The sequence below is a fragment of the Glycine max genome, chromosome 20, assembly GCF_000004515.6.
Source record: "Glycine max cultivar Williams 82 chromosome 20, Glycine_max_v4.0, whole genome shotgun sequence".
Classification (NCBI taxonomy): Eukaryota; Viridiplantae; Streptophyta; class Magnoliopsida; order Fabales; family Fabaceae; genus Glycine; species Glycine max.
This window is the reverse complement of record NC_038256.2, coordinates 43,014,914-43,038,558: the sequence shown is the minus strand read 5'-3', so window position 1 is coordinate 43,038,558 and position 23,645 is coordinate 43,014,914. Positions and strand designations below refer to the sequence as shown.

General features: G+C 31.9%; 3 protein-coding genes across 8 annotated transcripts; 1 reads left to right on the top strand and 2 right to left on the bottom strand.

The window, feature by feature from the left end:
* Nucleotides 1–3,494: 3,494 nt before the first annotated feature.
* Nucleotides 3,495–10,370, bottom strand: LOC100807200 (acyl-CoA-binding domain-containing protein 6). 6 transcript variants are annotated; one of them, XM_041013437.1, is made up of 15 exons: nucleotides 10,160–10,359; nucleotides 8,420–8,511; nucleotides 8,105–8,182; nucleotides 7,919–8,032; nucleotides 7,702–7,768; nucleotides 7,509–7,570; nucleotides 7,019–7,158; nucleotides 6,800–6,926; nucleotides 6,027–6,141; nucleotides 5,463–5,551; nucleotides 4,810–4,893; nucleotides 4,216–4,536; nucleotides 4,073–4,132; nucleotides 3,769–3,983; nucleotides 3,495–3,692 (listed from the first exon to the last, which is right to left on the bottom strand). In XM_041013437.1, exons 2-14 carry the CDS (start codon nucleotides 8,507–8,509, stop codon nucleotides 3,816–3,818), a joined length of 1,515 nt encoding a protein of 504 aa, XP_040869371.1. In that variant the 5' UTR covers nucleotides 8,510–8,511; nucleotides 10,160–10,359; the 3' UTR covers nucleotides 3,495–3,692; nucleotides 3,769–3,815. The 6 variants fall into 6 exon arrangements, with proteins under 6 accessions (XP_040869371.1, XP_006606307.1, XP_003556301.1 ...); XM_006606244.4 differs by having other exon boundaries at nucleotides 8,420–8,523; nucleotides 10,160–10,358; XM_003556253.5 differs by having other exon boundaries at nucleotides 3,495–3,983; nucleotides 8,420–8,523; nucleotides 10,160–10,370.
* A 1,989-nt stretch (nucleotides 10,371–12,359) lies between these two features.
* Nucleotides 12,360–13,948, top strand: LOC100795676 (peroxidase 65). The gene has a single exon (XM_003555424.5). The coding sequence runs from the start codon at nucleotides 12,520–12,522 to the stop codon at nucleotides 13,498–13,500; it is 981 nt and encodes a 326-aa protein (XP_003555472.1). The 5' UTR covers nucleotides 12,360–12,519; the 3' UTR covers nucleotides 13,501–13,948.
* Nucleotides 13,949–20,620: 6,672 nt separating this feature from the next.
* Nucleotides 20,621–22,203, bottom strand: LOC121174365 (leucine-rich repeat extensin-like protein 3). Its single transcript, XM_041013572.1, has 2 exons — nucleotides 22,200–22,203; nucleotides 20,621–21,217 (listed from the first exon to the last, which is right to left on the bottom strand). The coding sequence occupies exons 1-2, from the start codon at nucleotides 22,201–22,203 to the stop codon at nucleotides 20,769–20,771; spliced, it is 453 nt and encodes a 150-aa protein (XP_040869506.1). The 3' UTR covers nucleotides 20,621–20,768.
* Nucleotides 22,204–23,645: the final 1,442 nt, after the last annotated feature.

Below are 23,645 nucleotides of genomic sequence, written 5' to 3'. Positions count from 1 at the left end.
ATTTTCGTCCCTAAATATGTACATCTTTCAAAATTCAAAATTTGGGGGAAATTTACCCTAAAATTATATTTACCCTTAAATGAAACGAAATTTGAAGTATAACAAATTGGTCTAATAGAAACATACTGATATTTATGTTCAACAAAAAATTACTGACATTTATGTCTAATAAAAAATTACTGACATTTTGATATAATAGAAAATTATTGACATTGTGGTCCAATAATGGTAACTTACTGACATTTTTGTCTAATAAAAATGTACTAATATTTTGGTCCAAAATAAAAATTACTGACATTTTCGTTCAAAAAAAATATTACTGATATTTTTGTCTAACAAAAAATTACAGACATTTAGGTTCAATAATGATAATTTAATGACATTTTTGTCCAATCTATTTAGCATGGTCACGTTGACTATCAATTTTGTGATAAATTCATTCATTTGAGCCACGTAGGCTATTTTATTAACGGTAATGAATGAAAGTTAACAGTGAGATAAATTTGTCGTATTTTTGTACACTTTCGAATACTAAATTTTGAATTTTAATATTTTAGTTTCAGGGACGAATTTGTCAGTAACTTACACATTCAAGAACAAAAATGACTATTTATCCAAAAAATTATTATAATATGATTTATGTTTGGATATTTTTTGTTCAACTGTAAGTTGATACAATGAAATTTGTTTGGATAATATTACTCAAAAGTAGGTTTACAGTTTTACTTGACGTTGCTCTTATATAAATATAAAGGAACAAGTTAGGAACCTAAACGACTACCCAAACATAATGGTTTTATTCATTGGAATGGAACTTTCTCCCTACAAATCGTCTAGTTGGACCACGGTTATGTATTGAGTTTGACCAAGGATCCAATCTATCATGAAAGATCTAAAGCACATTGATGTCAGGTTGAATTTCATTCAAGATGTGATTGAAGATAAATTATTTTCTGCTAAGAAGAAGCCACAACAGACAATATATGTTGACTAAGCTTCTGTCTACTAAGAAGTTCATGCATAGCTTGGACTTGGTGAATGTTCGCATACTTCAAGACATTTCAGGGTCATTTGGCACGACAGTATTCTTGGTTCCTGGTGACTTGAGAAACTTAAGTCAAGGTGGAGAATTGTTAAAATGTATTGAATTTTATGTTAATGGGCTGACTTGAATCATGCACGACCTGACCAGACATTTTAGAGCTCTCATTTAGAATGAAATTGTTGCCTTGTAATTAAAGTCAGCTATGGGGTTATAAAATAGGGAAAGATGAAGGGGTTGATTCATTATATAAAGACGTAAGACTCTGTATATGTTCTTTGTGTGAAAAATAGTAGAATCTCTTGATTATTCATGGATGTAGGTAACATTCGCTTTTAACCACATAAATTCTGTGTTTCCTCTTTCTCTACAATTTTCTCTTTGTTTACGCCATAACACTTCGTATAGTTATGAACAGCACCCTTAGAGTGGGGTCAGGTGCCTTATAAGGGTGGGGTCAGGTGCTGCACCTTTGAGCAAGGAAGTGGCACAAGAGTTTAGAAGGATGTTTCCTTGGGTTGAACTAAGGCAAGGTTATGGCCTAACAGAAAGTAGTGGTGGAGCAGCATTTTTTGCCTCTGATAAAGATGGTAAAGCTCATCCAGATTCATGTGGGAAGTTGATTCCAACTTTTTGTGCAAAAGTGATACGCATTGAAATGGGGAAGCCTTTCCCTCCTCATAAAAAAGGAAAGTTATGGTTCAAAAGTCCTACAATTATGAAAGGATATCTAGGAAATTTGGAGGCCACAAGTGCAACAATTGATTCAGAAGGTTGGCTGAGGACTGGTGATCTTGGTTACATTGATGAGAATGAATTTGTTTATATAGTTGAACGAATAAAGGAGCTAATCAAGCACAATGGTTATCAGGTGCTCAAAACCATAAATGTTTCAGTTTTCAACTAGAATATCACTATATCAGTAAAATGTTATACTAGGCTTGTCTCAGGTGGCTCCTGCAGAATTGGAATCTGTGCTGCTAAGTCATCCCCTTATAGTCGATGCAGCAGTCATACCCTGCATTATCCTCTCACATTTTCACTCCCATTTTTCATTATCTGTGTGAATTTCTCATGTGTAAACAATGATATGTTGCAGGGTAGAAGATGAATAAACTGGACAGATACCAATGGCATATGTGGTAAGAGCAGCTGGTTCTGAACTCAGAAGACCAAGTCATTCAATTTGTTGCAGGCCAGGTCATTATCTTTCCTATGGTCATTTTAATTTATTTTTTCTTTCACTTAAAGTAAAATGGAGAATTTTCAGGTAGCTCCATATAAGAAAGTTCGAAGGGTGTTTTATTGACACTATTCCAAAGTCAGCTGCCGGCAAGATATTGTGCAAGGATCTTGTTTCTCATAGCAGACATCAACTTGTCTCCAAGTTATGAATAACATGAATAAATGATAGTATTCCAGCAAGATATCACATCGTTAGTCGTAGATGTACTTATGCAGTCTAAAGGTCTCAATTTTCTAGTAGACATCTAATGTGTGCAAAGTTAGTTTAAACGGATTTTGTAAAAAGAATAGAAGAATCGACTCACCAGACACAGTGAAATCAGAATTCAACTGGGTGACTCAAAATAGATACTTTTTCTATAAAGAGTATTATTGCCCTTTGTTGTTTTGATCTTCTCGTGAGGTCGTGAATTCTGTATTATTTTGTTGCCTTTTGAGCCTTTGATTGCCTGTAGCACCGCCATTTGCATTAAAGTTAGAGGATAAATTTTAAGTTTGTATATGTTGTGGCTAATTTAGTTTCTGTAGTTGCATAGATTTTCGTTGTACAAAAACCCACTCCGGTCTAAATAATTTTAGACACAAATTGTTTCCTTTTTCTTCTAAATATTGACTTATTTTCATTTATCAAAAGTCAATACTAATGCTTAAAAACATTTTTTAATGATTAATATCCTTTGACGTTGCCTATAACTTAATTCACAATCTCATCGGCATGCTGCTTTGAAGTACTAATTTTGATGACCAATAGATGTAGAAATTTTAACTTCATTTTTGCTTTCCCTATTGGTGCACGTCTTTGCTTTCAAACCGTCTACCGTAATGTTTTGTTGCACAGTGACGATTCTAGCACTAGGTTAATACTGTCCATCCAATTCCATTACTTGGCCACACCATGCCCTCTCTTTGTTCATTTTATAACCAAGGCAACCTTCAATCGCTGAAAATATCGATTCCAATGCCAATACACTAACTCCTCTAAATTCATCATATTCCTTCTTAAAGACACTTGAATTCCTGTTCTCCATATTGGATATACACAAATACGAAATAAGCATTCTTCTACTCCAAGGCAATCTACCAACATTAATTCAAGACGTGAACAATCAATGACCCTCCAAGCACTTGCATTGAGGAATACCACTAAAATTTCATTCCTCTAGCGATTGAACTTAATAATTAAGATGCCAATATATACTCAAATGAATAAAATGAAATGTAAATCCTATAGAATTTAATGGACACTTGAGCATGAAATGAATCAGTCAAAAGTAAACCTGTCAAGGTATAAATTACAAATACAAAAAAAACTTGTGTACCCCATCTCTTGAAGGTTTCAGACTTCAGTTCTTCAAAATTGGAGTCCATCATGCATTTCAACTCAAAAGATGACACCGTAAGAGTTCTGTAATAAGGAAATGTCATTTTCTGCATGAACTACAATAATAGAATATAACCAGTTGAGGTTTCTCAGACTCAACTCTAAATCATTTTTAGTTGACATTTGCCCCCATGGCCTCATATTTTATCATTTCTCACTCCCACCAAACCATCGCCAACCAGAACTCTTGCTCTCAGCTGTTGCAGCAAGCTCCATCTCCTGGTCCAGAGCAGATTTCTTTTCACGAAGAGCCTGTACCTCCTCTTCCACAGACTGCATTGATTCCAGCAACTTCTGGAGTTCTGCAATTTTGGCCTGGAAACGAACATTACTATTAGTATACTCAACCTACACAACAACCATAAAGCCATGCTATACTCCAAAATAGGAAAGTGAAATTGTACCTCCAAGTTAAAGCATCTTGATCTCTCAGCCACAAGTTGTCCCTGGACTGACTGGAGTTCCTGAAATACATATTTAATTGTGAAAAATAGCAGCTACCTATTAAAATTATAGCGCACCTTCATATGAAAATTGTAATACATACCTTGGTCAACTCAGCATGAGTATTATTTATTTCTTCTATCTCGCCTCCAAGCTTAGAATTTTCAGCCCTGACTTCTGCAATTGACAATTCCAATAACCGTTTTTCTTCTTTAATGGCTTCAACTTTATCCACCACATCATCTTTATGATGACCATTTACAGATAACTTGGAATTTATATCATCCAGTTGCATGAAATCCAACTTCTCAGACTTAGACAATGCATAAGCAGAAGTAACAGAAGCCGCAGCAGCCGCGGCAGCAGGTGATTGAAAAATCTTGGGACGCATGGTATCCTTGGCCTTGGGTCTCATAACAAAAACCTGAATTTGCAAGGGCCCCAGCCATCAGCCACAGAATCCACTATATGGAACACACCAAACTAAAAACTAAGTGCCAAAAGGCTCCTCTCTATGCAAAGGTATGAGGAAGAGCCATTGTACACAGCCTTACATTTACATATGCAAAGAGGCAATTTTGCATTTGAACCCATATGAATAATGACATCTCAGACTATCATAAGAGAGTGTATATATATGAAAGCCAATCTTCCACAGCCAATAAAAAAATTTAGAAATATAGCTTACAGCACACACCTCATTGCTATATCTCCCATTATAGCCTCCAAATGCTAACAAATACTTTTCTCCACCAATTGTTGCTGAACAGACACTAAGACCCTGGTAATGGTACAAATCAATAGATAAAGAATATGCATTAACATAATAGGGTATGAATTATTATAAGTTTTTTACAGTACAAACAATTGCTTACACAATCATTATCATATTCAGTTACACATGAAGAGCACTCCACTCATTTTGATCGGTCAATATTAGAAAGTTAGAAAAAATCAAGGTCCCACTTTATTTCTTCTCTCTAATAGAGTATAAGACTATGCTCTTAGTTATGATATATGCAAATGTAAAGAGATAAGCATGTATAGATTAGTATGCCAGCTGTACTAATCAGTTATAGGCAGCTAAGCACATAGTTATGCCACCTGTACTTTCTGTTACAGATAGTTATAAATATCTCTGAAAAGAAATTTACAGGAACAAAGATCAAATCCTAAATGCTTATATAATCATATTCAAACAGCCTCAAAATCAACAATCATGGTTATGGCAACCAACTCTATTACAGAACTTGGAGAAAAGTGAATTAAAAATTTAAAATCCTCCACAGAAACAATATTCCTAGAAATATTAATAAAAATATAAAAAATATATTATTGCAGAGTAATTACCTCACTAGAAAGTGGATCTTTTTGCTTCACAACAGTCAATACTGACCAAACAAGCTTAGACATGTCTAACACCAGGGTTTCAGGGCAACCTGTTTTGAAAATTTGATAATCAGGCATCCATAAAGAATAAAAAAAATAGCATATAATGTATGCGTAATTGATGTCAATAGCAGTTTACCCACCCTCTTCGCTTTTATGCTGTTTCTTGTGGTTCATTTTAAGTTTTAATTGAAACAAGGAGGGCAAAATATTTTGGAGTGTGTGGTTTATGCAATCTTTGGTGTACTTGGTTAGAGTACAAAGTCCCCATCCACCTAGATTTGTTTCAAGAGAAGATTGTGTTAACTGTTTATGGTTTGTGGTAGTGCTAAGCTCAATCCAATTTCAAGTGAGTTATTATTTCTGGCATGCGCATGGATGGACTTACATGCTGAATTATTGATTCACTCTTTTTGTCTCTGATTTTCTGTTTTGAAGAATATTTTATCTGCTGCCCTGTAGTTTTATTTTTCACTCCTCTAACACTATTTATTTTTAATTTTAAAAAATAAAATAATTACATACCACTTCTATTATCTCCACCACCAACTATAAGCCAGCTTTCATCAATAGTGATACCAGTGTGTCCTGCCCTGGGAGATACTAAATCACCTTGAGTTTGTGGTTGGGACCACTCCATCTGCACCAAGCAAGATTGTTAGATCATTTTATGCTCAATGCTAAAATTGTATGGAGAGGGAGGGAAAAAAACCCTACTTGGAAGATCAATGGCCAGACCACAAACAATTTTCTGGATAGATAAATATAATTGAAAATTAATCAAAAGTTTAGAAGGAATATTGAAATTGTCCTTCCCCTTCATTCCATGGATTACAGGATCCAGGTGAACAGAGTAAGCAAAATAAGCATTATGTTTTTAACTTAACACTTTAATTAAGGACCCAGACCCAACATATGTAAAGAGATCTTTATAAACAATAATACTTGCCAAGCATAAGATGCAAAACGTGCATGAGTTGTAAATATGTAAAGGAGAGATATTATTCCCACTATCTCAGATTCCTCTGATTCTGCTATCACAGTGAGTATTATTCCCACAATCTCCAGTCCTCCATCAATGCAGACATGCCTTAAGTCTCTGCAATTCTTCTTTTCCTTTCTAGTGTACACTTGGGTAATTGGAGGTCTAACACTAACAGTACCATATCAAAATTCACTTTTGTGCATATGTAATATACAGAAATAGCTGATTGCCTCAGAATGCAAGAAACAAGCTTATTAATACTTTGGTTTAATTAAACATGCAAAGAAAAAGATGGGAAATAATATTTACTTACTGTTTGCATGTCTAATAAATGAAGATCATTGAAGAAGATAGAATGAGAGCAACCACCAAATATTAGAAGGTACCGCTCTCCTTGAATAGCAGCGGAATGATCGTATCTAGGAGCTGGAGGTGTCTGCCTATCAAAATGCAAGAAATTGGTATGGTCATATGGAACTTCTCTAAAGCATGTAAACACACTTTCTGAAAGTGTAAAATAGATACCACTTACGTAGTCTTTATCATTTCCCAAGTCATACTTTCAAGATCAAGAACATGGACATCATTCAACAGCTTCCTGCTCATTTCTTCTCCACCAAACAATATCACTCTTGAACCAAACAGTGAGGCAGACTGTCCCACACGGGCTACCTAGAAACATAAATTGAAAACATTCAAATATCTATTCAACTAAAATCAAAATGACTCCCAAATTACATATACAGGTATTTACAAAGAAATTCTACATAATTGAATATTCTACAAACATAATTCAAAAAGAAAAAGAAGTAGGAAAAAGAAGATAATGCAACAGTAACAACCAATCCTTATCCCATTATTAATTGGGGCTGGCTACATGGATCCATCGGCGCCATTATGCTATTTCAAAAACCAAATTTTCAGTAAAGCCATTTAGAGTAAGATATTGAAAACCTTAACCAAACATAAAATCAACACCCAAGAACAGAACATCAAACTTTTACATCAATGGATACACTTACTGGAACATCACCAGAAGTCTTAATAACTCCAAATTGGCATGTTTCAATGTCAATGTATCGAACTGCAAGAAGTTCAATGAATATTGTAAGTTTTCTAAGTGTTACCAGGTTATAATATGTTATGCATAGATATGAAATAATTAGGCACTTATATGATTTTCTCCCATTATAAAATCCTTGTATAGATACTAGCCTGTTAGTTCAGCAGAAGATTCCCTTGAATTGCCACCAAGAAGAAGCAGTTTCTCACCCCATCTAATCTGCAGAAATTTCCTGGTCTCTATCAGAACAAATCAAACATCCAGATTATCCATTCATCACCAACTTTCATGGTTCATCTGTAGCCAAACTGAAGACTTTCATACTATAACATATATGCACATCAGGAGAGTTGTCATACAAATTTTTACCATATTGTGACCAGATGTGGCTGGAAGAATCTCCTGTGAACTATCGTCATCATCCTTTCTGACATTTGCTTTTAGTTTCAGAGAAGACCATGTCAAACTTCTTAAATCAAAAACCTGCAAACAGCTAAATCACGTGACTCCCTACAAAAAGTCCAAGATTCAGAAGCATTGGTTCATACCCTATACCTGAACATCAGATAAGTGTCGACCATTACGACTCCCACCAGCAATGTATAATTTTTCATCAACTACTGCTGCAGCATGCTACATTGAAGGACAAAACATGGAGTAAGTATCTGGTCCAAGGCAAAGGAAGGACTTCACATAAGAAGCCTAGAATGCCTAAGGACTTTTAGCATTCAAAAGTAAAAAAACTCATAAAAAGACTCAATCAGGAATTATTTTTATGGTTTTGTTAGAAAGGATATCTTGCCCAGTCTTCCTTTTAATTCTCTATTCTTCAGTATTCTAATAAAAACAAGGAAAGAAAGAGAAAGAAACCTTGTAGCGAGCAGCTGGACGTGCACCAGATACAGTGATTGGTACCCACTCATCATATTTAAGCTCCTTATGCCAATTGTTGACTTCCATATCTGTCCAGTATTCTTTTAGACAAGGAAAGAACTGTTTCAAATCACCTTTTATTTTAAATTGTCACTTCAGGATTAACTGTCATAAACAGGCAATGGATCTCAAACGACAAATTCTCTAGAGATTAGAGAACACACATAAAATGTCCAGAGGAGTTAAACTAAAAGCATAGACATGAGAATACAATAAATTTAAAAAATTATAAGACATGACATAACTATTATGCAACATATAAATTTCAAAAATTATAAAACATGACAAAAGTCAGAAATTATAAGAACTATTGGAAGAAATGATGACAAAAACTAAATGCCACTAGATAAACCAATTACTCAAGCCACACATCCAAGATACATAGTCCAATTCGAAGTATTCAATCAAATACACCATGAAATTCAGGAGAATCAATATTGAAGGCTCAAAATTAATCACACGACAAACAAATTCATGATTACAATATTAGAGCTCATCCAAACTTGACATTAGGTCACTCGTAGATGTTTAGTCCTACAAACTTCATGCTCCAAATATCCAATCCTAGGTGTGAGGGGTGTGTATAAGATGTTTCACATTGATTAGGAATTTGGCCCACACCAAAGTTTTCCTTATAATGCTTGGTTTCTGTCAGGTCATCTTTGAAGTGGCCTATTGCTTTGGCAATTGGCATTCCATTTCTTATCTAATGCTTCTGTTTGGCATCCATGAGTCTAGGTAATGGAAATCCAATTCCTACCTCATAATTGACAATACCTAGAATTCTAGATACTACAATGAGTATAGCAAGAAGAGCATTTATTGTTAATTTGTTATCAAGGCAAAGCATGAACACTGAAAACAGTTCACAGCCCCCGGATGCTGCAGCAAGCATAGTAGCTACAGAGGGAAAGGAAAGTAGCAAAATGTGACTTCAACATCACCTTGACCTTAACTCAACCCTAAAAGTAACCTCAAGGGGAGATACATGTCCAAGTCTTATGAGGAGTACTTCATCCATATTCCTAGCCAATATGGGTCATCTTAACAAAACTTAAGAATATGCCACATCCACACCCTCACTGATATTTTAACAGAAAATTACACATTAAAATCCACAAAGAGATCAGAATCTGTTCCTACACCCTGATCACCAACAAACAGATTGAGCTTTTATTTGGTCATGAAATAATACGTGTTTTTAATCTAGCAGGTTTGTTTAAGTTATGTCAACTGGTGGCAAGTAAAAGGATTGCTGTTAACCACAGTTTGTGATCTCACTTTTTTGAGATATTGCATAATTTTACAATGAGTAACGATTGTGTGCCACAGCTCTCCCATTACCATTGATTTGAAGAAAAAAAATAGCTACCACTAGCATTATTCTACACTAGTTAGTCACTAACAATCAAGTTCCAAAAGAAAGCAAAAACATCACAATAACCTCCAAATTCCAATCACAAACTTCACAATTCTCATAATAACATGATTTTTTGACAAGTACCTATAAGCATCTGAAATTGCAAATCTAGATCGAGCACACCGCAGAAAATCAACCAGAATTTCAAATCCAAATGGCCAAGTCATATTCAACACGATAGCATGGAAATTCGAAATAGGAGCAATTGAGCAAATAGAAACGAATGGATTGGAATTGAATGGGAAAAGGAGTGAAACCTGTTACGAGAGAGAGATGTCAGATCTCGAAACGCCGTCGTCTGATGCGGAGGAGGAGGAGGAGGAGATTGGAAGGAGGCGGATGGAAAGCCACCGTCGAGATCTCAATGGATACGTCGTCGTCGCGTAACAAACGTTATGGCAAGAAGCTCTATCTCGTTGTTGTAATTTGTAACTTACACTAATCGTACAACAGAAACTATAGAAGACAAACTCAAAGTCAAATAGTCAAATGGTTAATTTACCCAGTAGTGTCGGCTCAGTGCATGTTGATTTCACCATAGATTGTTTAGAATAATTTGAAATACGGAAATAGTTAGGTGAAAATTTATAATTTTAATATTTTGGTTTCATGTTAAAAAAATTAATTACTATAACATATTTTATGATAAAGATATTTAAACATAAATCATAACATCATTTTAAATAAAATCAATTATGACAATGATCATCTAAAGAAACATACACTAAGTGATAGGAGTAGGATTAAATACACGAGGACTTAGATTCAATCACTCCACAGTTGTAAAAAGAACACATTCAAATTATTTAATATATTTTTTCTTTAATAATTGGTCTACATTTTTTCAGTTTTATTTAATTATTTAATTAAAAAATTTACATCAATTAATATTCAATATAACAAATAAATAAAAATCATGTAGATAGCTCCTAAAATTATTTTTTAATTTCTGTTATACTCATTTATTAATGTTAAAAAATTATTTTCTAACGAAAATTTGTTTACTTTTATATAAATCACATACATCCTCAATGTAAAATAATCATGTTTAGTAATATGCTGTTGGAAGAAGTAGATCTGATTTCAGATTTCTTAAATTTAAGTTTTACAGATAAAAAAATATAATTGATAAAAAAACTTATTAAAAAACATCATAATAGAGTCTCAAACCTTCACAATAGAAGAGCCAGTTACAGAATTTAAATTTATATAAAAATATATATGCATTAAATTTTATATAAAATATTTATATTTATATTTTATAAAATATTAATTATATATATCAAAAACATGAATAGAAAAATATTTATAGAAAAACAACCTAAACATTTTTTAAGACACAGATATGAAATATCAATTATCAATTTCACGTCACATTATATAACTTTAATAAATTTAGAATAAAAATTGATATCTCTTCTATTAGGAAAAGGGCCTAAATTTTCTACTAAATCAAAAGAAATTATATTATTCACGGGATATCTTTTGTGATTAATCAAATATAAAATTAAAAAAATTAAAACATACATTTTGTCATTTAACCAAGACTTTTACATTAATATATTTATATTTGACATATATAATTCAGGGCATATATATATATATATATATATATATATATATATAATACTAAAGTAAGCATAACATGTAGTAGATGAATAATAAAATATATCTAAAACTAAAAAAATATAAATAATAAATTACCAAAATTAATACATGCGTTTTGTCGATTAAAGAAAAAATATATTTATATCTATAGTCATAATTCACTTTGCACCTCCTTTTAAAAACTAAAAGTAAACACAACATGTTCATAATCATAATCAATTAATATTTATAAATTAACCTCTATATATCTATTGCTTATGTCTAAAACTAAAGGATAGTGAATAGTAGATGAATAATAAAAGTAAACATTCTAAATTATTAAGGATATTAAATTACATTCTTTAAAATCTTTTACAAGATTAGGCATATAAAAGAAAGTCCAGGTGTGTGGACTTCGTGAATTTGAACTTGTTTTTTTTTTAGACTTTGGCATGTTGTCCCTTCTTTCTCTCTTAAAAAAGGGGGGGAAAAAAGTTAAAGGGATAACTTCACTAATTTTAACTTTTCAAGGCAATACCATTTTAAGCCAAAAAGAAAAACTGGGTGAAAGAGAATCAAAAGTCTAGAAAGGGAACACAAGAAACTAATATGCCACATTCTAAAAAAAGAGTAGTTTTCTTTGGACAAGCGCAATCCACGTTCAAAGACCAACTTTCAACCCAAGAAGATAAGCCAAAAACCACCCCAAAAAGATATAGGCCATTCCCTATAGTGAAGCACGACTCGTTATTCATTGCATCAAGAATAGCATGGTCGCATGCAAAAATAGCAAAAAACCCACGAACCAACCATTGAAACGAAAATTTGAAGTCGCAAAAAGTCTCCTTAAACCCCTCCCTCCCACACCCTTTTATCACAAATGCATTCTCTTCCCTCCACCCCTTAGTCCTTTTCCTCAAAGGGACTACCATAATTTTTCTCTCCCAAACAAACCCAAGAGAGGAAGAAAGAAAGAAAAGAGTATAAACACACAATATCTCTTTAAACTCTTGACCCTTCTCTTGGAGGCATGGCTTTCCCAATTCTCTTCCTTCTCTTCATTTCCCTTCCCTTCTCCTCCGCAAAGCTCAACGTCGATTACTACAAAAACACATGCCCAGACTTCGAAAAAATCGTTAGGGAAAACGTCTTCACCAAACAAAGCGCTAGCGTGGCCACAGCACCGGGTCTCCTTCGCCTCTTCTTCCACGATTGCATCACCGATGGCTGCGACGCTTCCCTCCTCATAACTTCCAATGCATACAACCCTCATGCAGAACGTGATGCGGACCTCAACCTTTCTCTCTCCGGTGATGCCTTCGACATCATAGTTAAAATCAAAAACGCATTAGAACTTGCATGCCCTGGTGTTGTGTCGTGTTCCGACATCGTGGCACAGGCCACAAGAGACCTTGTTAAGATGGTCGGTGGTCCTTTTTACCCCGTGAGGCTGGGGAGAAAGGATAGCACTGAATCAGATGCTGCGAGAGTGAGTGCAAGCCTTCCAACACCAAGCATGACCATGGACCAGATCATTGAGAAGTTTACCTCAAAGGGTTTCACTGTTAAGGAGATGGTGGCTTTGACTGGGGCACACACCATTGGGTTCACACACTGCAAGGAGTTCATCCACAGGATCTACAACTTCAGCAAGACCTCTGATGCTGACCCTATGATGCACCCTAAGCTGGTCCAAGGGTTGAGGTCCGTGTGCCAGAACTACACCAAGGACTCCTCAATGGCTGCATTCAATGATGTTAGGTCACCAGGGAAGTTTGACAATGCCTACTACCAGAATGTCATCAAGGGTTTGGGGTTGTTGACCTCTGATTCCATTCTTGCTGTTGACCCTAGGACAAAGCCTCTTGTGGAGCTCTATGCAAATGACCAGCAAGCTTTCTTCAAGGACTTTGCTGATGCCATGGAGAAACTTTCTGTGTTTAGAGTCAAAACTGGCGACAAAGGAGAGGTGAGGAACAGGTGTGACCAATTCAACAGTATTCCTGCCTAAATGACCGAAGTTACTGAGGTTGAAATTATTAGATAATTCGAAACTATTTCCTATTCTTGCATTTATATATGACACGTGCATACTTAAAAGTATTGACAATTGATGATATATATATACATGTCATATATAAAGATTAATTAAGATGGTATAGTCTCGGATTATCTGATAATTTCTAGAGATTTTGTGTATCTAGAGAGTCACTATGGATATACATTGTCATTTGTGTCCTTGTCAAAAGAAAATTGTGAGAAACTTATTACCTATATACATTTGAATTTTTTGTTTGTTTCCATTTGATATTTTTTGTTTTGTGAAAGAGGCGAAAAACATAAGACTTGTGATGGAGAAGATCCAGTTTTACCCATCTGATCATATTTGTTCTCTGGTGTTGCTACTCTATATGATTTGATATAATGGATAAATTATATATGATAATAATTGTATTGATTACTGGAAAGTTCAATTCATATTGTTTTTAGATATTTATGAGTATGTGTATACGAGTTGAAATCACTTGTATCCATCACCTATTACTTTCTACGCTGTAGCGTTAAAACTTAAAATAATTATTTTGAATCTCAACATCATCTTTTTTTTTTCAGAAAAATAAATATATTAATATAATGGAGGTACCAGAAGTACCATAAACAGTTACAAAGATGGGTACAACATGACCATGGTTAAAAAAATATTTAGAACCAAACAAAGGAGTGGCAGATAGGTTGGGTCGTTTTTCAAACAGGATATTTATGTGTATATAACTAGTAAGCATTGAATTTGATATAAAATAAAACTAGTAAGCAATAATAAGAAAAAATATGATATTTAATATAGCATAAATAGAAGGAAAAAAAGTTAATGTAATAGTACCATAAAAATATTATATAAAAATTGTTTAGTATTAGGACTTTCTTAATTTATATAATCTTTGGGTAACAAAAAGTAAAAATAATATAAATTTATAATATTTATACTAATAATTTAAATTTTATTAAAAAAATTATATTAACAAAAAGTAATTGAATGCTAAATTATTAATGAATAATATATAATTTTAAACATGAAAGAAGAAAAAAATGTTAGAATTAAAAGCATGGGAGGGGGTCCACGCGGCTCCCCCAAGACCAGCCATCAGTTTCCTCCTTACTGAGTCCAAGACAGGTTCCAAACCCAATTGTCATCTTCCCATGTCCCCATATGGCCATATCACCAAACCACCTTCTTCCTTCCTCAAACAAATAGTGTCCCATTTTATCCAAACAACACGAGGTTTTGCGGTTCAAGAGGCTTGCAAACTTTTCTGAAAGTTCACACGCAGACCAGAGATGACCTCATAGCACCTTTGCACGTGTGTAATTTGATCTTAATTTCTATATAGTTCATGAGTCCAAGGTGTTTTTACCAAATGGTGGAAAGATGAGAAATGTTAGAAACACGTACACTTTCTACTGTTGATTTTAATTTGTTAAAAATTATAAAATTGTGTAGCTATATCTTACTCTGAATTAAAAAAAAATCTCACTTGTTTTTTCAATTTTTAAGTTTTAATCAATAAAAATTAGTGTGTTACTGCTTGCTAAAACTCCTCTTATATTATTGTTTCTCCATTCGTGACTCATCTCTTCACTTTCTTCTTCTTTCAAACTAGACTTTAACAACACATTTTTGAAAGACATTTCCTGTAATATAATCTATATTATTAATTAAAGTTTATTTAAAATTACAAAATTATAAATAAAAATGGCACTTACAAAATGCAGTATTTTTTAAAAACAAAACTAAAAATAAATTTTAAAAAGCATATTCCAAACATGTTACTCTCATTTAAAAAATATTTGACTGTCAAATGTCAAGCACAACTTTAGTACTTTAGTGACCGAGTTAGACAGGTGTACACGTACCACTAAGCACCGTGTTTAATGTTTTCTAATTCTCCCACTTTAGCATTAGCATACCCACATCTAACTCTTCCAATCTTCCTAAGCAAAATAAAGTAGTGGTGCCTCTAAAGTCTATCATTATTCTTGAGTTTGCCATTTTCAATGGAAATGTATCTGCTAGTCGGCAGGCATGATCATAATAAACCCCCCTGATAATATTTATTAATATTAGTTGTTGGAATAAAAATGTAAAATAAAATCTGTCGGATAAGAATGAAAAGAATAAACATCACATAAATTAATAAAATCTATAAATTTTAAAATTTTGAATTAAGATATAATGTGAAACTCATTTATATAATTATTCATGATTCGTTGATCTTAATCTCTCTCATATTTATTCATTTGACTTTACAATAAAAGTTTAATTTAAATATTTATTTAATAAATTTCCATTAAATAAAAATTTAAATCATTTTTTTAGTATTAAATTTATTAAAGTAAATGTAAAGTTGTTTTGATAAATTACAAAAAAAAGTTATTAAAATGAATTAAAATTTATAAAAATAATAAACTATTTTTACAAATTCGAATAACTCTGCTCCCTAATGCAGTGGGTACGATAAACGTTTTTTTTTCTTTCTCAAATTAACCATGTATGGAGTAGTTAAAGGGGCAACGACAATGGCCTACTGTTCACATTTCGATAAATTCATTGACGTTGGTTTTCAATCCTGTAATGATTGAGTGCAGATCTAGAGTGCGATACAGAAGGCCATATTAATTGAAGCTACTGCCATTTGTCACTCGAAAGATTACGTTTCATGAAAGTAGACAAACCCCACTGAAAGATTGAGAATTCTAGGGTTAAGGGATATTTCGTATTTTAGTTGTGGTAGTGGGTGTTTGTGGCTTGCATTTTTTGTTGCTGTGAAAAGAAAGTTTTATGTGCTAATTATAAATCGTCTAACTGATACGCAGGTCGATCTAGAGGCCTATTAGTTATTATTTTTAACTTTTTACATTGATTCATTTTTAAGGGCATATATATATATATATATATGAGTATTAGAGTATATGTTATCCTTAGAACTAAGAAGAGTAGGAATTGACAACCACCGAAATGAAAACACTTGAATTGTCAATGTATCTGCTTAATAGGACGATTTTGTTACCTTAACTAATTCTATATTCCAGAAAAAAAGAAACCATGTATGTATTATTGAATGTTGTTGTTGAAGGTGTGTTTTCCTTATCTAATGTTAATAACTCTCAAACCATAACACTTAATTATAAGAAAATCATTTCTCAGTGTCAATAATGAGAATCTGATAGATAATAAATGTAAGGATTACGTTAAAAAAACACACCCAAAAAAAAAGGGGGTAAGATTACGTTAAAGAAGCATGTTCATTGAATTATTGAAAAAGGCTTTACAGAAACGTTCCACTCAACTAATCTTACTATTATCAATTATAATATATAATGCAAATTTTATAAAATTCAAGATGAACTCTAAATTAACTGATGTCGAATTGAATTCACACTTTTATATAACATGAAATATATATTTGATAATTAACCAGTCCCCACCACTATCATAAACTATATTTTATAATGCGAGGCATTATTTTCCCTGTGCACTAATATCATCTGTTACTTTAGCGGCGTGGTATCTATATATTTTACTGATGAGCTTTATAATTAAAATTTAAGCTAATAAACCATCAATTTAATTTTTTATATTATAAATAAATAATAATTTTTTTTAAAAAATACAATAATTGAAATTTCACTTACAGTAAAAAAAACTACTTAATTTGGGTAAATAATGTTAATATGATAGTACAACAGATTAAAATTAAATGAAAATAATGAATAGAAACCCGCATCTGACCCATAGAAATCATTTGAGTCCGTGTGTAAGTGCTGATGGATTAGTGGCCTTCATGTGTGATTGACTTCAAACTACCATAATATAAAACGAGGAAAGCTTATGTCAAAAGTGGAAGTAAGAATTAGCATATATAACAATTATATTAATCATGAGATACATGCAGCCACGACATTCATATATTGCATTTATCTTTCATCTTATTCTCTCGTTTACGTTTTCTGATTGCCTATTACTTCTTTCTATTTTTCGATCGCTGATCAGTGAGAATATGATGGTAATTTTTGTAATAGATAAGAAGAAAGTATATTAATGTGTCATTTAGATAAATAAGAATGACAGAAAATCAAATAACTGGAGTGGACGCATGCAATAAATTATGCTAAAGACATAGATTTTGGTCCTGTAAAAAGATATAGGGTAAGATAAGAGGATATTAATTAAAATAAATTATTTTAAAGGATCTAATGATAAATAATATCAGTTTAATTTATATATACAATTAGCATAAAATATTTTTATATTGACATTATATGAATTTATCTTAGACTAAATTATAATTTTGATCTCTTATAATTTTAAATTTGCAATTATAAAAAAAATGAATTATATAATTTATAAATTAAAAAATATTTTATATATAAATATTTTTAATTTTATGTTTATATTATTTTATATATTTTTTGAAATTATAATAAAATAAGAACAAATTTTTACATATAATAATTTATTAATTTATATTAAAATAATCTTTTTGTAATAAAAATAAATACATGTAAAGTTGAATATTAAATTATTTAAGTATTAAATATTTTATTTTAATTTATAAATTTTTATAATTTAAAAAATTAATAATACTTAACTAATGATACATGTAAAATAATATTTATAAAATTAACTAAACAAAATAAATGTTTTAATTTATTATGTTATCTTTAAATAAAAGGTTATGAGTTCAACTCCTATCAAATTTCTTACTAAATGTTTAAATTTAAAAATAAAAGAACTAAAATCATAAATTTAAAATTATAGAAGAAACAAAATTACAATTTAATTTTTATCTTATTACCATATATCATATTAGAGAATAAAATAATGTGATAATAAGATTAATTTTATTGAATGTTTAAGAAAGAATGTACTAATTTTGTAAAAGTTTTTACACATTTGCAACATAATTTCTATTGAAAGTTTAACAAGTCCATATTGTTTGCGTAAAAGTTCTACATAATTAACTAATAAAAAATCATCTTTAATATAACTTATAATAAAATAATTATTATAAAAATCATACAACTTATCATATATCAATTAAAAAACTTTTACACGCTAACTGCATATATTATTTTATTAAAAAAATTCTTGTATATAAATTATATTCATGATTTTGTTGAAAATTTAGTATCTAGCTAGAGCAAACCTAACCATCTCATGAATCATGACGAAATCTATATTGATGATCATATCAATAATTGTAATAAAGGAAACATCGATCTCTTTTTGTTTTCTAGATTTTATTAGATTACTTTATCTTTTATGTTGTGTTTGATTGAGATCAGACAAATATAGTAAATAAAAATCTCCCTTTTAAATTGAGAATTTCTATGGTACCCCCATTAATTTAGAGGTTTTTGATATTATTGATTTTTCAACCAATAGTAATCAAGCTACATTATTATTTTATTATTTTGATTTTTAATGATAATTTCATTATATGTTTCCATTTAGACCATGTATAATTAAAATATTTTTTAAAAATTAAACTTTTTAACCTCTCAGTTAACCAAACATCTCAGTTAACAACAAACATATCCATATTTCAGTTCAAACCAAAACTCTCAGCAGCAAACATACCCACATTTTGGGTTTCAGTTTAGGTTTGGGTTGGATCGTTGAGTGAAGAATACAATCTGCTAATAGCCATTGGACCATTGATTGCTGAAGTAGAAAAGGATGACGACGATACAAGAAGAAAGAAGAGATCTTGAGTGTGAGGGGTGTCCCGAGAAAATTGCCGATCATTGGAAATTTTGTGATACTATTCATGGATCTAAGAATGAATGGTGCAAGTCAAAATGTTTTCTTTCGATGCAGTGCCTCACTAATTGTCACTTCTTAAATGAACAATAAGTGTAATGACAATGTGTGATGCGTGTGCTACAACTTATTACAATCTTTTATTTGCATGGAGGTAACAACATATTAAAATGTATTTCTCATGGAAATTGATTATTGGATGCACTTTAAACGTCTAGACCTTGAGAAAGATACACGAAGATAAAAGAATTTTTAAAATAATATTTTAATTATACAGGGATTAAATTGATATATATATATATATATATATATATATATATATAAATATAATAAAATTATCATTAAATATCACAATAATGAGATAATAATGTAACTTGATTACCATTGGTTGGAAAACAAACCATATAAAAAAAACCCAAATTAACAGGAACATCATAGAACTCTCATTTTAAAAGGGAAAAATATGGTAGAAATAAATTGGTATGTTGTACTGTTTGATTTAAGAGAAATAGGTGAAAATAGAGTAAATATAATATTGTAAAATTGTTTAGTAGGGAATAAAATAAGAAATTAAATGTTTGGGTCCGCAAGCTGGTTACTTATTTCTTTTCAAAATTAAATGATCCACACGAAACCCTTTCCCATCATTTTCGTCTAAGACCTCTTATGTCTGTCGTGGGTATTCAACAGAACTTTAATCTCTTTTGGATCACCATAACATTCATATAAAGTATCTATTAGTTCATCATTTTTATTGAAATTTTTTTCTAATTATATTTTTTTATTCACAATATTTGAACTCAACATCTCGCTTAATATAAAAAATATTAAACTAATAAGATTCACTTTGAACAATAACATTTTTTTAACTACTCATCATGACACTCATTATTTTCATCCCGACCTTTATATCAAATTAATTAAATTAAACTATTAAAAGATTAAAAAAACTGTTAACAAAATGTAATATTAAATTATAAAAAAAAGTATATATGTACATGTACAGAATTTCAACTGGTAGTAAGATAAAAGTTTTGTTGTTATTTTATAAGCAGGACAAAAAAGGCAGAGATTCCGCCAGCTCCAAAAACTAGCTACTATACTTTTTTCTTCTTTTTTTTTCTATCACGCACTAAGTGCAAGTGCAAGTGCAATGACAGCACTACTAACGAATCCTCCGCAACAAGTTCCTACAAACTAATCATGACATAAAAGTAACTGGTTAGGTGTTAAGGAAGCTACTAGAGAATCAGCTTCATCCTTTTCAAAGTGTATATATAGGGTCCCTTACCTAGCACTTTTGCACCAACACCTAAGTACAAACAAGACTACACGCAGTGCAATAATAGTTTCCTGTTAGTGTTTTGTGTGTGATCCATCTCTTGAATCCTCAAACCATTGGTATATTCTCATTTTTAATAATATTACTTTACTTCACTATTGAGTTTGTGAAAGAATTAAATGATGGCAACCTCAAAGGTCTTAGGGGCTGCTTTCATTGCTTTGCTTATTGTGGACCTTGCATTTGCTGCTAGGGTTACGGATAGGTTACTTGGGGGAAGAAGTGGCGGTGGCGGTGGCGGCGGTGGCAGTGGCGGAGGAGGTGGCGGTGGTGGTAGTCTTGGACGTGGTTCCGGGTATGGATCAGGGTATGGCTCGGGTGAGGGTGAAGGGTACGGTGGAGGATCACTAGGAGGAGGCGGGGGTGGCGGTGGAGGCAGAGGAGGAGGTGGCGGTGGCGGTGGTGCTACGGGAGGTTCGGGGTACGGGTCCGGATATGGGTCAGGGTATGGATCCGGATACGGGTCTGGTGGTGGTGCGAATGGTGGCGGTGGTGGAGGAGGTGGAGGCAAAGGTGGTGGAGGCGGAGGTGGAGGTTCTAATGGTTCAGGGTATGGCTCAGGCTCTGGATACGGTGAAGGAGGTGGTTATGGTCAAGGAGGTGGAAATGGAGGACGAGGCGGTGGCGGTGGTGGAGGAGGAGGTGGAGGTGGTGGCGGCGGCGGTGGTAGTGGAGGTTCTGGTTATGGTAGTGGCTCTGGGTATGGGTCTGGTTGGGGTGGGGGAGGAAATTATGAGTCCCCTTAAACTAAGATATGGTTTTTGTTTTTAGGCATATAATAGACAGCATTCAATCTTGTTGTTGTCATATTATATATGATTTCCAAAAATAAAATTGCAGTGTGGCTTTCGTGGTCGTTCTGCTTCATTCATGCATGCATGGGGGTGCTACACTAGCCTAGTGTCACTAGGTATCATGGTTATAGTTGGGCTGTTACATATAAATATTACTGTGTATCATTGTAGATGGTGTTATAAAAATATCATGACATATATTAATAATTTGCCTTTCCCTTTATATCTCTTCCTCTTCTTAAGAAAATTAGTACTCTTGTTTCTCTTCAGATCAACTTGGAGTGTGCAAAAAAATTTGACAAAGTTTGTTTCTATTTATAAATGATATGTTAATGCATTGTTGAATTAAACTTAACTATAATGATAAATATGAGAAAATAGATTCTTTTTATATAAACATGATTTTAAAATATTCATTAACGCATCAAAATTAATTAACCACGTTTAATTAAATCACTTTAATACAAATTTCTTATGTTAATAACTTAATATTAGTATGTGTTTGGATGAGTGTTATCAAAATTAATTTTAAATAAAATTAATTTTAAATTTTAATTAAAAATAATTTGTAGCTGATATGATTTATGTTTAAATGTTTTTATTATAAAATGTAAAATTTAACATAAAATTTTGTTCAATGCAAAAAATTCATAATTAATTTTAAAATCTTTTTTAATTTGAAATTAAAAATATAAAAGTTTATCTAAAATTAATTCTATATTTATAATTATTTCTATAGTGTGAAATCAAACCCATTTAGTTAATGCTTCGAAATACAATGCCCGGTACATTTACTGCTTGCTTTGACAAATCTTGATCACAAAGCCACCAAATATAGGCACATATACAGCTTCAACTTTAGGAGTGTGGACCCTCAGAAAGCACATTGACAATGTAATCATTAATGATGGCGTGGTGGATTTAATGAGGGACGACTAAACCTGGACTTAAGTCGTCTACACTCTACACTAATGGGTTATACGTATTAGTGAAAAAATTATATTTAAACCTAAAATACTGAATGATTAAATATATATTTATTATATTTATATTTCTCTTTTTTCTCTTTTAATACTCTATTTATTATTGTGTTTGATAAACATAAATGAAAAAAAATAAAAGTGTGAGAAATAAATAAAGATGAAAGAAAGTGAAAAGTGTGATTACAGATGAAAGAAGGTAAAAAAAGAGATAAAATATTTAAATTAAAGCGGTAAGATAAGTAAAAATAAATTAAGCATTAATGAAATTCCCGTTTTACTCCAATCTTGCAAAACATGTCATTCTTTTTTTTGCAAAACCTTTTACTAAAAAAATTAATAGACATTAATCCTACTGTGAATTTTTTTTTAGAAAAAACATTAGCACATACTATGTATTAATGATCACCCCCCCCCCCCCCCCCCCCCAAAAAAAAAAAATAAAGACCCAATAATTATTCTCATATTAAAACATCATACAATTATGAATTTAAAATATAAAGAAAGAACAAAAAAATGACCAGAACAAAAAACAACGTCAAAATCCAAAACATCTACAAAGAATAAAAATAGAAAATAGTTTTTTTAAATTGACTAGTTAAATTTTTATTTTTAATTTAAAAACTGAAATCTGTTTCCAAAAGGAATAAACAAATCTGTAAGAAAAAAAAAAGAATAAAGTAACAAATAGGCCCTTAATCATTGTTTTGCAATACTTACTAAATAGACAAAAGTTCCTTTGAGACATCGGAAAGCTAGTTAGGTGGCCCAGAACCACTATGCACAAGTGGACTAGCAGATGTCAATCCAGACGTAACCAAATCAGGTTCCGCTTCTCAGACGGGAAGACTAACAAAGCGACCATTTTTTATAGGACCACACACCACTTAAACAGCTAGTAGACTGTATGGGTACCACAAAAAGAAAATAATTATATGATATGATAAAGAATTAAAGATAAACAGCTGGAAACTTCTAAGTTTCATCAACTACGTTTTTATGCAATGCTAAGAGTTTTATTTTAAGAAAAGACGTATGATGATTTTATCAGAGCACTTGGATGAAAACTATACACATGCAAACAAGCAGATAAAACATTCAGCACAACCTGTTGTAAACCTTGACACTGTTGAACGCCGTTTGAAAGGAACAAAATTATTTCGCTAAGAAGTGCATCTAAGAGCCAGAAACTGCTATTGAAAGATTCTATAGTGGCCT

Excerpts from the sequence above, each read along its gene's own strand:
- LOC100795676 (XM_003555424.5), top strand. The coding sequence starts at position 12,520 with ATGGCTTTCCCAATTCTCTTCCTTCTCTTCATTTCCCTTCCCTTCTCC.
- LOC100807200 (XM_003556253.5), bottom strand. The coding sequence starts at position 8,509 with ATGGAAGTCAACAATTGGCATAAGGAGCTTAAATATGATGAGTGGGTA. Across the intron at positions 8,033-8,104 it reads GACACTTATCTGATGTTCAG|GTTTTTGATTTAAGAAGTTT; the intron begins GTATAGGGTATG and ends AGCTGTTTGCAG. Across the intron at positions 4,537-4,809 it reads ATGGGAGATATAGCAATGAG|GTTTTTGTTATGAGACCCAA; the intron begins GTGTGTGCTGTA and ends TTGCAAATTCAG.